The sequence below is a fragment of the Oxyura jamaicensis genome, chromosome 8 (genome assembly GCF_011077185.1).
Source record: "Oxyura jamaicensis isolate SHBP4307 breed ruddy duck chromosome 8, BPBGC_Ojam_1.0, whole genome shotgun sequence".
NCBI lineage: Eukaryota > Metazoa > Chordata > Aves > Anseriformes > Anatidae > Oxyura > Oxyura jamaicensis.
Genome location: NC_048900.1, coordinates 22,006,322 through 22,020,454, shown reverse-complemented (window position 1 = coordinate 22,020,454; position 14,133 = coordinate 22,006,322). Strand labels below are relative to the sequence as shown.

The 14,133-nt window shown below is 52.8% G+C and overlaps 1 protein-coding gene across 1 annotated transcript in view; it reads left to right on the top strand.

Annotated features, from left to right (window-relative positions):
- Positions 1-14,133, top strand: part of ZSWIM5 (zinc finger SWIM-type containing 5) — a 67,827-nt gene that overhangs the window by 32,761 nt on the left and 20,933 nt on the right. Inside the window, exon 2 of the mRNA XM_035333044.1 lies at positions 11,083-11,439. Coding sequence (XP_035188935.1) covers positions 11,083-11,439 — 357 coding nt within the window. The remainder of the gene's footprint in view (positions 1-11,082; positions 11,440-14,133) is intronic.

Genomic DNA, 14,133 nt, shown 5'->3' with positions numbered 1-14,133 from the left:
TAAAGTGCCATTCCATTTAACGCATGATGACTGCTCTACAGAGGGTTTTCGTTGTGCAGCATTAGGGGATCTGACTGCTCATCAGGCACGACCCCAAGCTTGGCTGCGTGGGCTTTCCAGAGAGACGAGGTTACTGGAAATGTGTCACATCTTCATGTGCAGTGGTCCCGTCCCTGTTAGATGCTCACCTTGTCCCATGAGCAATAGTGCCTGGACACTCTGCTGTTGCCCTTTGAAATGCATCGAGCTCCCTGGATAGGGGTGGACAGGGACCCATTTTGTCACGCGTTTCCTATCCACAATGCGTTCCTGCTGGATGTCCCCATGCAGCTCGCTGGGCCGGCCCTTCCGGATGGGCTCTCTGCAGAGATCCCAAGCAGAAAAGCAGTTTTCTACATTTCCCAGCACCGCGTGGTGAATACTTCATCTCATGGTGCAATGTCCTGCAGCCTTTTCACTAGACTTATTCTCACCTTGTAGCTCATGGGTTGAACGAAAGTTTGAAAAACCTTTTCCCCACACCCAGGCAAAGCTTGTGCTATTTCCTCAGCTGAATTTTTGCTGCAAGTTGAAATTCAGCATAAACCTTCCCATGCTTTCCACCACCTCCTTTTCTGAGACTGCTCTGTTCAGGGTTGTGCCCATCTTTCTGCTGGAGAGGCAGCAGAAGCTCCCAGCACCAGCTAAGGAGATAGATAGCCAGAAAAACTTCATCATTTTTATGCTGTGGTATAAAGGGAGTAGTGACCAGCACGGCTACTGCAGGGTACCATCAGGCAGTGGTTATTTGAATGACTCCCGGTGCCAGAATTCATGTCCTGTCCTTATGGAATAATTAATACACTTTCAAAGTATTCCAAAATTATTCTGGAATAAAATGTCTATGGAGGAAGCTGATCTGGAACAGCGGTTGCTGAATAATTTATTCTGCAATGACTAGTTAATTTCCCTTTATGGAGCAGCCCTAGTAGGCTCAAAAATGTAAGCTTTATTGGTTTAGGGAGGAAAAAAAATAGAAACCACTAACTTTTGGTGAAACTACTGAAGTGAGCTAAGCCATTTAAGAATAATAACATTTCTACAATGTAAAGATGTTTGGCTGTGGACTCCTTAGAGAAATTCAATATCTAAAAAAGAGAGAGATGGGTTTGCTATGAATTGGGGCTGTAAGACTTGGAAGGAGAGCACGCCCTTATCTGCCACAGGCACGTGCGAGGAACATGGTGGCCAAACCCAATTTGGCTGCGTGGCTCCATCCAGGAGCAGGACGAAGGTGAAGCTCTTCCTTGTTTGCCTCCAGAAGTTGACGCAGAAGGACAGCAGATGCAGATGTGGGTTCTGTCCCCTCCTGTGGTTATCCATAAATTTCTCACTTTCTACGAAGCTTCCCCCTTGGGATGGCTCCTTCCCTGGGGCATGCTGTGTCTGGTTGTCCAGAAGGCAGTCACCTTCCCAAAAGGTTTGTCCAGCCTCGTCGTCCCCCCCAGCAGGGACAAGTGACGGGGGAAGAGCAGGAGCAATGGGGACAGAGCCACCAGGGCACCTGCTCCGGGGCCTGTGCCCAGCTCTGGACTGGTCAGTGGAGAGCAGGAACAGAGGAGGGGTGAAGTTGCAAAGAGTTTTCCACTCTGGGGGAGCAGTTTCAGTGCAGAGCCCTCGTCTCTGCTTAAAAAACAGGTTTGCTGAAGGAAGTTAATTGACCTTTCCAGCAAATTGATGGGGAGGCCATTAACCCAAACGCTATTGAAATGCTTCGTAAATACAATGTTCATTTAACAATGTTGCCAATAACTTAGAAAGTCAGACTTTATAATCCCTTTTTTTAAAAAAAGCTATTTTTAATAGGAAAAGTGTCTTTTTGGGGGAAGAATTTGGAGCAGGCTTTTGTACTGAATCTAGGCTGCCTCATTCCCTCAGAAGGCTTCTGAGGGCCAGGAAAATTATAACTAATAACTTCCCTAGAAATTGTAGAGCTGCTATTTTAAGGTCTGGTGTCTCAGGGAGGATCAGGGTTGTGTGCCATTTCCCTCCATTGCTCTGCGATGGCCTGGTTTGATGCTGGTGCTTCACAGGGGGTGGCTGTGAGCCTGGCTGCTGGTCCTGTGGAACAAAAATGTGTGAACGAAGCAAGTCACGAGGCTCTCGGGCTTGCTTTTGCTTTTGCTTTTTGATATTGGTGACTTGAGCTTGGGTTTTGTTTTGGTCATGGCCTGCTCTGGAGGTGGCTTTGGTTGCAAAATACGCAGTGAATGGGGTTTATCCTTGCATCGCGTTGGTGCTGGGTCTGGCAGGACCTCGCGGGCAGGTCCCACCACTGGGAGCTGGTGGTTTCCAGCCCCTTGCGCATGGCACCGGGTGCCAAGTTGGCTCCCCCCCCCTCCAAGCCCTGGCAGCTGTCGTGCCCTGGAGCGTTGGCAGCAGTGAGAGGAGCATCACCTTGTTTGAGAGCGGGTTTGAATGCTAACGGGTCTCCACTTAGCACATTACCATCTGTGGGGCTGGGCAGACCTGCCTTTCTCCTCCCTCCCTCCCATCTCAGGTCTGCTTTTGGTTGGAGGCAAAAGCCAAGGCTGCTGCCCAGCCCAAGGACAAGATGGGCTTGAGGGGAGCAAAAAGCCTGGAGAAGTTGCTGACGTGGGAGGGCAGCTGCCTCTCGGAAAAGCAGGTCAGCAACTGGAGCAAATAGAGAGAGAAGAAAGGATGCCCCTGGCTCTGGAGTAACTTCATTCCCTACCAGCGGGTACCCAGGGATGAGTCCTTAAACCAGGAGCCAGAACAATGGGTACAAGGAGACTCTGACCGATTTAACAGGATTAGGTAGACGTAACTCAATTTTTATTCAGGCCGAGTCACTGACCCCAAGGCTTTTCCCCTGCAGATCAGCCTCCCCGAGCAGCAGCAGGCTGGCTTTTGGGGCACCTCAAGCAAAACTGCGCCCGAGCTGCCGGGCTGCTGCTGCACGTTGCAGGTGCGAGCCCGCTACCGTGACGCCCTGCGCAGCCGGTTTGGATTCAGTTGTTGGATAATATATGTAATAAAGTGAAAGCACTGCGCTAATTGGATCTGGATTGGAAATTCCTGCCAGCCCAGGTTTGCAGGGTAGAACAAAGGAGCGGAGCCGCTGCTCGAGGCGGGCGCGTCAATGCAAACAACAGCAGCCTTTTCAAAAGGGTTCTGGCGTGGCAGGCGCCTCGCTGAAGTGGCAGGGATTATTTTGTTGAGTGGGGGTAAGGGGTGGCGGGGAATCGCCACATAAAAAAGACCACGGAAGCAGCAGCGCTGCTCCGCTTTCAAATGCAGCGAAGATCAGCAATTCCATCGCGGTGACACTTCCATGGGTGGATAAGAGGCATTTCCTCATTAAAACCCTTTTATGTCCTAGGAGGCAGTTTCTCAGCTGCTGGAAATCTGGGTGGCTCCACTGAAGTCGGGAGCGGACCCCAGTTGGAGGACCCAGCCTCGCGTGCGAGTTTTGGCATCTCGCTGGGGTTTCCTTGAGGCACGCGGGGCGGTGACAGCTCGGGGCTGGGCTGGCTCCAGGTGGCAGCCTGGATTGATGGGGTGCTTGGGCCCAGAAACTCCAGGAAAAAAGGGATTTGCTCCCTGTGGATCTTTTCTTTAATGCTTGAAAATAACCCCGTGCCTTTTGAGAAAGCATCTGGGCTGGGACAAGGAACCGCACCGCTCCGCGTTCAGGCGCAGCTGTTGATGAATGCAGGAAGATGGATACTTGGGGGATCGTAGCAGAGATGTGGTTTTCTTGCTTTCTTGATGTAGGGATGTTGCAATCACCAGCTCTGCCCATAAATTTCATGCGCACACTTATCTTTCTAATTTTCTCTTGGTTTTAAGCAAGCTCTTTATATTCAAGCTTGCCATGAAAGACGCTGTAAAAGCAGAGAGCAGAGACTTGACAGCATTTCGCCACTAGTTATTAGGCAGGCGGAACGCGTTAGCAAAGATGTGGTGAACTCTTCCTCTCTTCAAGCCTCTCTATTGTTTATGCTGCTGCACAAATGCCATTCGGCTTGGTTTGCATTAGATCTGAGCTGCTAGCACAAGCGCTCAGCTTGCAGGGCTGTGAATTAGCAGAGGTAATCTGTCAGAGCTTTAAAATGGGGTATTTTTTTCCTTCTTCCCCCAAACCGTGTTCCTTCAGAGCAAGGGTTGTGCGGCTGGGTAGATTAAAAACCCATTTGCTGGTAGGCAGCGGAAGGATGTGGAAGGTGGTGCGGGGAGGGGCATCCTCAGCTTTGGGGCTGGGAGTGGTGTTTTCAGGTTAGAATAGGCAACAAAGAGCGCTCAGGGCAAGAGAGAAAACGAGAGCGGTCTTGAATTTTGGGCGCAGAATGTCACGGAGCAGGACCAGGCTGCTGGGGACCTGCCTTGGTCACACCAGGCAGGGGGGAGAAAAAACTTGGTGTCAGGCTTCTGGATAAACAAACAGCAGAAATCTCGTAAGGGTAATAATGGAAATCACTGGGAAATTGAGTTAATACAAGGGCATCTGTGTAAGTGAATGCTTGGGACAGGGAAACGGCATTGTCCTTTAACTCTACTAATGCTGGAACAGATGGGAAGCGCAGTGCACTTCACGCATTAGCTGGCTCAGATAAAGAGCAGAGCAGAGGCCGGTCCTTGTGGCTGATTAGAGGTTAACAGGAATAGAAACCAGCGGATTGACTCTTCATTTGCAGGAGGTGTTCTGGGATCAGAGCAGATGGCAGAGAGAGCGTCCCTCCAGCTTACTCAGCTGCTCAGAGGAGCTTACGGCTACCTCCGACACAAACAACTGCACTCACATCTTCTCTCTTTAAAGCTGCAGCTTCTTCCCCAGCCTACCCCCAGACACAAACATTTCTGGTGAACCTTTGCTGGTGTCCGAGGTCTGTGGATGCCCTGGGAGGCACGGCACGTCCTGTGCCCATGGGTTCCCGTTTGCTCCCGAAGGACGCACCGTCCCGTCTCAGCCGCATCCCTTTGTTACCGCACTGCCGGGCTCCTCCGGGGGGGGGGGGAGGCTTTTGTTAATTGTGGGGGCTTTTGTTAATTGTCCTCCCTAGTTCCGCCAAGCCAGTTGCTTTTCTTGGGTGGTAATGGCCAGGAAAGGGAAGCAGGGCAGTGGGACCAGGGAGGAGGGCCCCGACCAGTCTGATCTATGTCCTGCCTGTTCCCCCAGCACCAGCCCTGTGGAGGTCTGGCCGGATGGCAGCACCTTTGCATGTGGCATCCATTTGTCACAAAAAGAAATTGCTTTGGAGGGGGGGGGGCATGCAAATCCGTACAAGCCCTCTCATTGAATCGCTTGAAGCATGGATTCCCTCTTTTGCAAGAGAGAAATTGCAATTGATTCAGCCTTTACCTCTTTCTTTTTGTCTGCAAGCGCTCTGAAAAGGCACATTTTATCTGTGTGTGACAACACCTGCCTGGGGTGCCTCTCATTGAGCTCTGCTGAATCAAAAGAGCAACAAGAAAAGTGGGTTTAATTGCACACATCTTCAGCGGAGTCTTTCTTGCACTTACAGCACAAAAGGCCAGCCCTGCGCTGTTTGAATGGAGCCTGGGAGGGCTGGAGTGAGCAGTACTCTCCATTACTATCAGAGGCAGATGATTCACTTTGCCGGAGCATTGTCATGTGCAAATGAGTTCATGAGCCCATCTCCTTTCCAACTGCAAGGTCAGAGACTGAGCAATTGTCAGGATCAGCCGGCTGGAGGAATTGATCTATTAGCTGGAAAGCTTTCGGAGATTTTACTAACCTCCGCTTCCTACCGCGTAAGCACACAGACACCTTCCTCCCATGGGTGTTGTCTACATTACAAATATTGACTGATTTTAAGTTCACATTTGGAAAGCTGCTGTTTCAAGGCTCGGAAATGTGACCAAGAATGGCTTATAAATAACACTCGGTGCAGCAATTATTATTCATTGCTAGTTATGGCTTTCACACAGTGGAAAAACAAATGGTTTTTCCACTACAGGCTGGAGCTGCAGTCCGTTTAATCACCGAGGAGCTTGGAATTGCTTTAGTTTAAAATACCTTTCCGCTGTGGTTTGGAAATTTTAAAAATATTTGGGTCATGGTAACCTAGTGTATATGACTCGCGTTGAAAATCTTGGTTTACCTTGTCTACATCTGCCGAGCCCCATAAATATCTGCGTAGCCTTTCCCGTTTGTTTTTTTTCAGGGCTCTTTGTGTCTGGCAGTCCTGCAGGCTGGAGAACAGCGGCTTCTTGGTGGGGAAGCAGCGGTGCAGAGCTGATCATCCCCCTGTTCCCAATCATCCCCCTGTTCCCAGCGCTGTCCCCGCTGGGCATCCCCTGTGGGCAGAGGGGAGGAAGGCAGGGAAGGGTGCTTGGAGCCTTGTGGTTTATTGAGGTGGATGAAATCAGGGCTCAGGCGAGCCCAGCTGATGCCACCCAGTTCACACTATACGATGTGTGCATTTTTTACCCTTACGTGCCAGCTTTCTGGGCAGGTTTGGAATAGAGCAGCAGCCTGTCGCGCTGCAAACACAGAGCTAAGGTGGGTTCCTGGGCAAGGAGAGCGGTGAGGAGGGGAGATCGCATTGCTCTTGCTGATCCTAATGGAGCCCAAAGTGTCTGGCTGGAGCCAGCTTGCTTGGAGGTTTGGATGTGGTTGCCTTTTTCACTAGGCAGAGCCATTCCTTGACCTGCTCCAAGGTGTCTACAAAGACCACCAAGACCAAGAAAAGCCTGCAGGAGCCACCGTGCCATGAAGGAATGCTCCCCGCGTTATCCGTGCATTCCTGGTCCTGCTTCTCTTGTGCAGCGATGCCCGGGGAGCAGCCTCAGGTGGTTTCTGGCTTCTGCTGGTCCCGGATTCCACCCCGGGAAGGGCTGATCTCACGTGAAGGCTGCCTCGCCGGCAGGACCGTGCCAGCACACGTGCCGTGCCTGGGAAGAACGAGCTCATTTTTTCCAAACGGCACAACTCTGCGAACGACAACTGTGACTTCTGCCTGAGCTGCGGTGTGAAATCTGGGGGCTGGCTGCGAGCAGCAACTGCTGGGAGGGAGCAGAGCCGAGCTCTCGAGTTCCCGTCTGGTGGGGTAGCTGCTCCTTGTCGTCCTCCTCGGGGTGCTTGAGTGCTCTAGAGGACGCGGTTATGGGAACGGAGCAGGTCACGCCAGGGTTTTGCTTGTTTCTGGGGTTTAAATTTCTGCCCGTGGTCTGTGACTAGGCTCGTAGGTGTCTTTGTTTTGGAAAGGCTGAGCAAAATCAGTTGATCTGTGACAGCGGTGACTCCAGCCTGCCCACCGCTGAACCTCGCGTGTTTTGGTGTAACCAGCTCGCCTCTTGGCTTTGCCCTTGCCTTTTGCTGGAGGACCCAAGACCAGGGGTGTGTTTGGAGGAGGTTTTGTCTGCTGCGGTCTTGCCCTCTGAAACCAGAACCATCTTCTCCATCCTACTTTTGGGGATTAGTGCTGCTCTAGGAGGGCCAGAAGGTCTGGTGGTCCCCTGACAGGTGGCTTGTGGACACCTGGGTTACAAATACTTGGCTGAAGGACTCTGGCTGCTCTTACAGAGCTGGAAGAGTTTGCAAGGCTCCTTTTGGTTGAGTAGATTTAGAGATCAAAGAATTTTCCGTCTTGGTTCGAGATGCTTCTGTTGAGGCCTTGATGGTCTTGTCTTAACTGCAAAACCTTCTGTGCTGGAGCTCCTGCTAAAGGCTTGGTGCTCCACAGGGGTTTGGGAGCCCAGGGGTGTTCTGAGGAGCCGCACTCCTCCCAGCCCACGGGGTTTATAAGCCCTGAAGGGGAAAATGCTGCCCAGCTAATGAGTTTAGAAGTGCCACTGGTGTGGAGCTCACAAGCTCCCAGAAGACATCTCCAGGGTCTGTTTTAATTTAAATCAGAGGCACAACATCCTGCAACACTAACGCAACACCGGAGCAGAGGCTCTGGGGGCAGATCCGGCGTGGCAGGAAAAGGTCCCAGCTCCGGCGTTCTGCCCGGGTTTGATGGATAAGGGGAATTAGGAGGGAGACGTGCGAATGGTGCGGTGCGTGCCCGTGTTCAGAGCAGTGTTTGTGCTGATTTGTCAAGCCTGGGTAACTCTTCTGTGCTCACACGGGCAGCTGTCAGCACCCAGCTCCCTGTGCAACCTGGATCAAAGGGGCATCCACTGGGAAGCATCCGTGGTGGGCATAGGGGAGGCTGTTCTGGGGCAGGGAGGAGCCCAAGGTTTTTTTCCTGGGACAAAGCTAGGCTCAGATGGGGTGTAATGAGGCTGTAGCTACAAAGATGATACTCAATTATTTCTTTTTCATGGCATTCAAGCCCTGGCACTGTCACTTTGCTGGCAGCAAATCAAACGCCAAGTTAGCTTATGCTGGATGCGTGCTAGGAACAGAAGATGAAGTCCTAGATAAGCACTCGGCTGTAGGAACTTCTTAAATGGAAACGTGCAGGGGGGACGCGGGGAGAAGTGTTTGGGTTTGCTCTCAGTGCTGTCCAGACCCCGTGTCTCGGCCGGGGCTGCGTTTCTCCCCGCAGGAGTGCCGGTACTGCTCGCTCCACGTGGTCCTTGGGACAAGAGCTGAGGGCAGAGCAGGGCATGGTGACAGATGTCCTTCTGCAGGTGACCATAGCCTGCTGCTGACTCCAGCATCTGGGGTTTGTGTGGACCACAAGTGTGTGCTCCAGTGGGTGATGGAGTAACCACCCTGAAACCTACCCTTTAGCCACCACCTCTGGGACAGCGACACCATTAAATCCCCTGAAAGGGAAGGAAAGCATTTTAGGAGCCCCCTAAGGCAATTTTCGTTTAAAGGAATGGTCCTGCCCCATCCGTACGGGGGTGGCAGCCCTGCTGGTGCTGAGCAGTCCCCTCCTGCCGATGGAGATGAGATCAGGGCTGAGCGTGGTAGCTGCGAGCCGACCTCACGCTAATGTAAATATTCCCAAATAACGCTGTTGTTCCCGCGGGCTCCCCTCTCTCCCTCCCCCCCCCACCGTGTTTAATTTCTGACTAAGCTTTTGATAAATGTTTTGTGTAGAGTTTCTAGTTTATCTTAAATAGACCTGCTGCCACGACAACTGAAATCTAAACTGACCCCGGGCTCGTGGCTCGGATGCCAGATAAACTTGGCTGCTGCAGGCGTGCTGAGCAGCCCTGGTCGAGGTGAAAACCCACACTACGAATCGTGAGGACCAGTTGTTGGGGAGCTCATTTTTTTGGGATGTCCCATGCCTCCACTGCTGGGCAAGGCTGTGTCCGAGCCACAAAGCAGCATGAGTCGATGTTTTTGGGCAAATTTCCCCTTGTGGAAGGCCAGATTCAGAGCAGGGTTGATAGGTTTTCAGACTGACACCTGTCTGAAGCAGGTCGTTTGGTTAAACGAGCTGAGTTCCTCCAGCCTTACGCCGGCTGGCCTCGAGTGGGGTCTGGCCTGGGATCCTGGTGGAGTAATTCTTTAAGGCAGTGTTTATGGCTAGTAATTAGTCTTAAAGGGCTTCATATACACGTGATTATGCACGTCTGGGTGTCCGTACGCGTACATACACACATCATTGCTCAGGAACGTCATTTCCAATCCTTTTAACTTGCTCAGAAAGTAAACTTGGGAGAAGCTGGCAGGGAGGCGGCGCAGCCTGCCAAGCGCTGCAGACCGGAGAAGTGGTAAAACATAAACACTTGGGAGTTTATCCTCCAGATTTACACGGTGTGGCTGCTGGGGGCTGCACCTCTGCCGTGGCACTTCCAGTGCCGCCGGTGCGCGAGCGAGAGGGCAGCGCGGGGCTGTCCGCCCATCCGTGGCTGTCTGTCCGTCCGCCCATCCCTGCCTTCCCGAGGTTAAGCACCGCCGTGTTGGGTGCTCTGCCGGCCACACGACGTGGGGGTTTTTGGTCGATGGCTGAGGAACAGGTCTGCTTCCCCCCTCCTGTGCGCTAAAGTGAAAGCAGACCTCCTTGACACTTAATCAGATTTGAATGTGGTTTTTGGCGTGGCTTTAAAGAGACTGGCAGTGAATAGCTGGTTTTGATGCCATTTATTAAAAACCTCTGGTAGAATTTGTCTCGGAAAGCCTTTGTGCGAGCTGGCAAACGCACAAGAGTTTGATGCAGTTAATGTATTTTAATCTCCCCCCCACCCCCTCTCCTCGTCTGTCGTTAATTGTGGGCCTCTCAGCTGTCTGCCGCCTTCTCCAGGGGGATGGCAGGCTCTGCAGAGACCTCCATTCAAACCTGGGCTTAACGAGGGTCCAGGGCCACGGAGGCAAGTGAGCATCCTCTGCGGGGAGGAGGGCTGGGCTGTGCAGGGAGCGGGCCCCACGCTGCGCTCAGCACAGGGGTGCCAGGCGGGCACCTTCATTGACCTCCTTGAGGTCAGTGAGGTTGGTGCACATCCAGCCTTTTCTCGCTTCTTTGGGCAGAAGGGCTCAGAGCTGTGGTCGTGCCCTGGAGCTCTCTGCCCGGTTGAGGGAATGAAGCTGGAGTTGTGTTTAATTTTACGTTGTTTGCCTCATCAGAGAAGAAAACCTGGCCTTTCTCTGCCTCTTGCTCACGTGCGTTGTGGTGCGAGTTCAGCGAGAGGGAGGCGCGGATGAGGATTGCTCCCAGGAGGGAAAGAGGCTGAGAGACTCTTAAACAAATGAGAACCGAGCGGCTTTGCTCTTCCCCTGTGGTTTGGCAGTTAAATAAACTCACCGAAGAGGCTGGCTGCACGCACGTGCTGGTGCAGAGCCACGTTTACACGCGGGCTGGGTCCTGGGTGACACTGGATGGATGCCAGGGTGGTGCGGTGCGGCTCTCAAATCCATTGCACGTGTTCCTCTGGCAGTGGGTGTTGCTTGGGTGTCTGTCTGGGTTATTTAGGCTGAAGTCAGCAAATTCAAGGTGAACTGACTTGTTGGCTCTACCTGCAAATGGGGGAGGCTGGGCGGGTGGTGGCCTCCTTTTCCCAGTGCAAGGGTTTTGTCCTTGGGTGATGGCTTCTTGAAACAGAGATGCCTAAGTGGCCTTTGCTGGCCATGTCCGCCTTGCAGACCTTGCACGGGTGGTGGTGGAGAGAACAAAACTAATGTCATCTTTCCCTCTTCTCCTTTTTCCTCTCCAGGGTTCCACCTCAGTGGGACGGTGACAGAGCCAGCAACCGCGACAGAACCAGAGATGACCTACAAGGTGGCCATCAGCTTCGACCGCTGCAAAATCACCTCAGTGACGTGTGGCTGTGGGAACAAGGACATTTTTTACTGCGCCCATGTTGTGGCGCTTTCACTGTACAGGATCCGCAAACCGGACCAGGTCAAACTCCGTCTTCCCATTTCAGAGACCCTTTTCCAGATGAACAGGGACCAGCTGCAGAAGTTTGTTCAGTATTTGATCACAGCACACCACACTGAGGTGTTGCCCACTGCCCAGAAGCTGGCTGATGAGATCCTGTCCTCCAACTCGGAAATCAACCAAGTGCATGGTAATTTCTTGTTCCTTCCTTGCTGGCTCAGCACTAATCCAGTTTCTGGGGGGCCAGATTTCACAGTGATGGTGGTGACCTTTGTTTTGCCATGTTCACTGCTGCACAGAGAGGTGGCAGTGTCAAACTGATATTAGAATACGGGCTTTGGTACCATTTTGATGTTGGCCATGTGTCCCCGTTCTGCCCTCTCTTCTTCCTTACACATTTATCCATCAAATGCTGACTTCAGGCAAGAAAGAGCAGAGCAGGCAGGCTAGCAGTACATGAGGAACAGTTCAGATGAGCATGGAAAAGCCAAGCATGGAGGAAGGAAGCACGTTTGTTCCCCAGCACAGAGGGCTGTTTTGGGGACACAATGCTGGGACACTGGGGACTGGGAGGCGCAGTGGGGACGCGGCTCCTCTAGCCCGCAGTGCTGCAGTGTCACCCAGCCCTGCATCTTGCTAAGTCAGATGTGACTGAGCCAGTGGGAGATAAAGCTTTAATCTCCGTGGGCGCTAATTTGCCCATAATAAATGAGTGTTGCTGTCCTGACCTACTCCACAAAGGCGACAGAGGATGTGTCATGGGGCTTTGTGTTTAGAAGATGCTTTTGACTTCCTCCCCCAGAAGCCACTAGCTGGGGGTCGGTGCCTGTCCCAGCCCTGCTGGTCAGGCCCCCGGAGCTCCCTTTGCCGGCACCAGCTACTGCTCCTGCTGCATCCTGCCCAGGAGCCCAGGAGCTGAGGTTGCCCAGGGCCTCCAGTAACGAATCGCTCCACACCGCGCCTGTCCCTGCAGCTGTAAAGCGGAGATAATAAACACTTATCTGCCACGGAAGGGCGTTGTGGGGATTAACACATGCCTGTTAGCTGCTCTGAAGATGAAAAGCCCCATATGCAGCCTAAAATAGGATCTGAACTGGTTGCATCCACATGTAGCAGCGGGGCCAGGGGTCCACCTCCATCCTACTGGGGATGGCAGCTCTGATCTCAGATGTTTTCTCCTCCCCTCCCTCTTGCTTCTACCTTGGGAGAGGCTTTTGTCTCTTCCACATCTGCTGTGTGTGTGGTTGTGCTCTGAAATTACTGGTTTGGGGGCATTTCCTCATTTTTGGGTGTTAGAAAGGAAGGAAGAGCAAGAATCTGGTGAGGTCCACTCCCTACCTGAACTGATCCACTGAAGTTGAGATTGGGCAAGGTCTCGTTTGTGCCATTCTTTGAGACTGTGTTCTCCCAGGCAGACTGAAGAAAAGCTTTTAAGGCCCTGAATATTTATTGCTCCAGAGTCAGCAAAAGACTTGGTGATTGAGAGTCTTACAAAGATACAGATGTTGGCTCCAGTTCAATATCTGCCTCTTGTTTTTACAAGTGGCTTTAAGAAACAAAGCCAGAATTATCTGCCCATTCAGAGTCATGCAACTCGGTGCCCTCCGGTGTGAGGTTTTGAACCGACAGGGACACGTTGCCCTGTCCCACTGGAGGAGCTGCCCATCTGACACCTGTCTGGCAGCCCCACCAGCGAGTGAGCTCCTCTGCGAGCAGACACATAGCCTGATCTCAGCCCGGGGAACGATGTGGAAGTTGAGCATTAAGGTGATGTAAAGCTAATAGGTGCTGCGGGGCTCTGGATGGCAGAGCAATCCGGCAGCTCTGCTGGGGCTCCAGCTGTCAGGGATCCAAACTTCCCCTGCACCTTGCTCTTCCCAGCTGCAGTTCATGCATTTGTTGAGGGTCCCTGATCCCGGGTTTTGAAATCCTTTAAGGTAAGCCTTAAATAGCACTTTATGTGCTTACGTGAATGTTTCTTGGCCATGACTGGTCCAGGCCCCTGGGGTCACACCTTCGCTTGTCTCTGGGTTGAAGCCAAGGTGGCTTTTGGCAGGCTCACCTCTGCAGCCCCAACAGTAACCCAGTGGGTGCCTGGCAGCTGAGGTTATTACACTGCGAAGCGAGAACAGCGTCTCCAGAAACTATTATTTTTAATATTTTTTTTATATTTCTTCCAAGGAGAGGTCTGTTTAGCTTCAGGTTAGCATTGAATCCGGTCACCAAAGGGCTGCTCCTTCTGTGCTGGTGGTTAGTGCGAGGGGTGGAGGAGCCAGAGCTGCAGCTTGAGCGCATCTCTGGGGAATGTCCCTTGTGCAGTGGGAACGTCTGCTTTGGAAATTAGGGCTGCTCTTTCCCCTTCTGCAGAGCCCAAACAGCAGAGATTGCAGGCGGTCATCAGGAGGGCTGGCGTTAGGGCTTCAGACCTTTGCTCCTGCAGGAGTCTGCGCCGCATGCTGCTCTCCCCGGCCGCCTTCCTAGAAGGAAATGCAAACTCTCCAGTAACGCCGCGGCCTCGGAGCGCAGCCAAGGCACTCGCTCGTTCTCTGAGGGCTCAATCAGCGCGGAGAGCCTAGGTGTGCCTGGCTGCCTGCTTCCCACTTGACCTCCGTGTGCTGAAGTAGGTCACGTTTCTGCTCCGGCAGATCGCCGCAAAGGGCAGCGTGCTCACAGCGAGCGTCTCGTGTGTCTCGCTCCTCCGCGCTCGGCGTCTGAAGTGGCAGCTCGAACGGAGAGACCACAGAGGCTTTCGGTTTCCCCTCGCTGAGCGCGTTCCTGCTGCTGATGGAAACATTCAGCCTGACTGTCCGGCACGGAGCGAAGCTGAAGGTTGTTGTTACACCAGGCAATGTGACTTGCTGCTGCTGGGGACAGCCAGGACCTG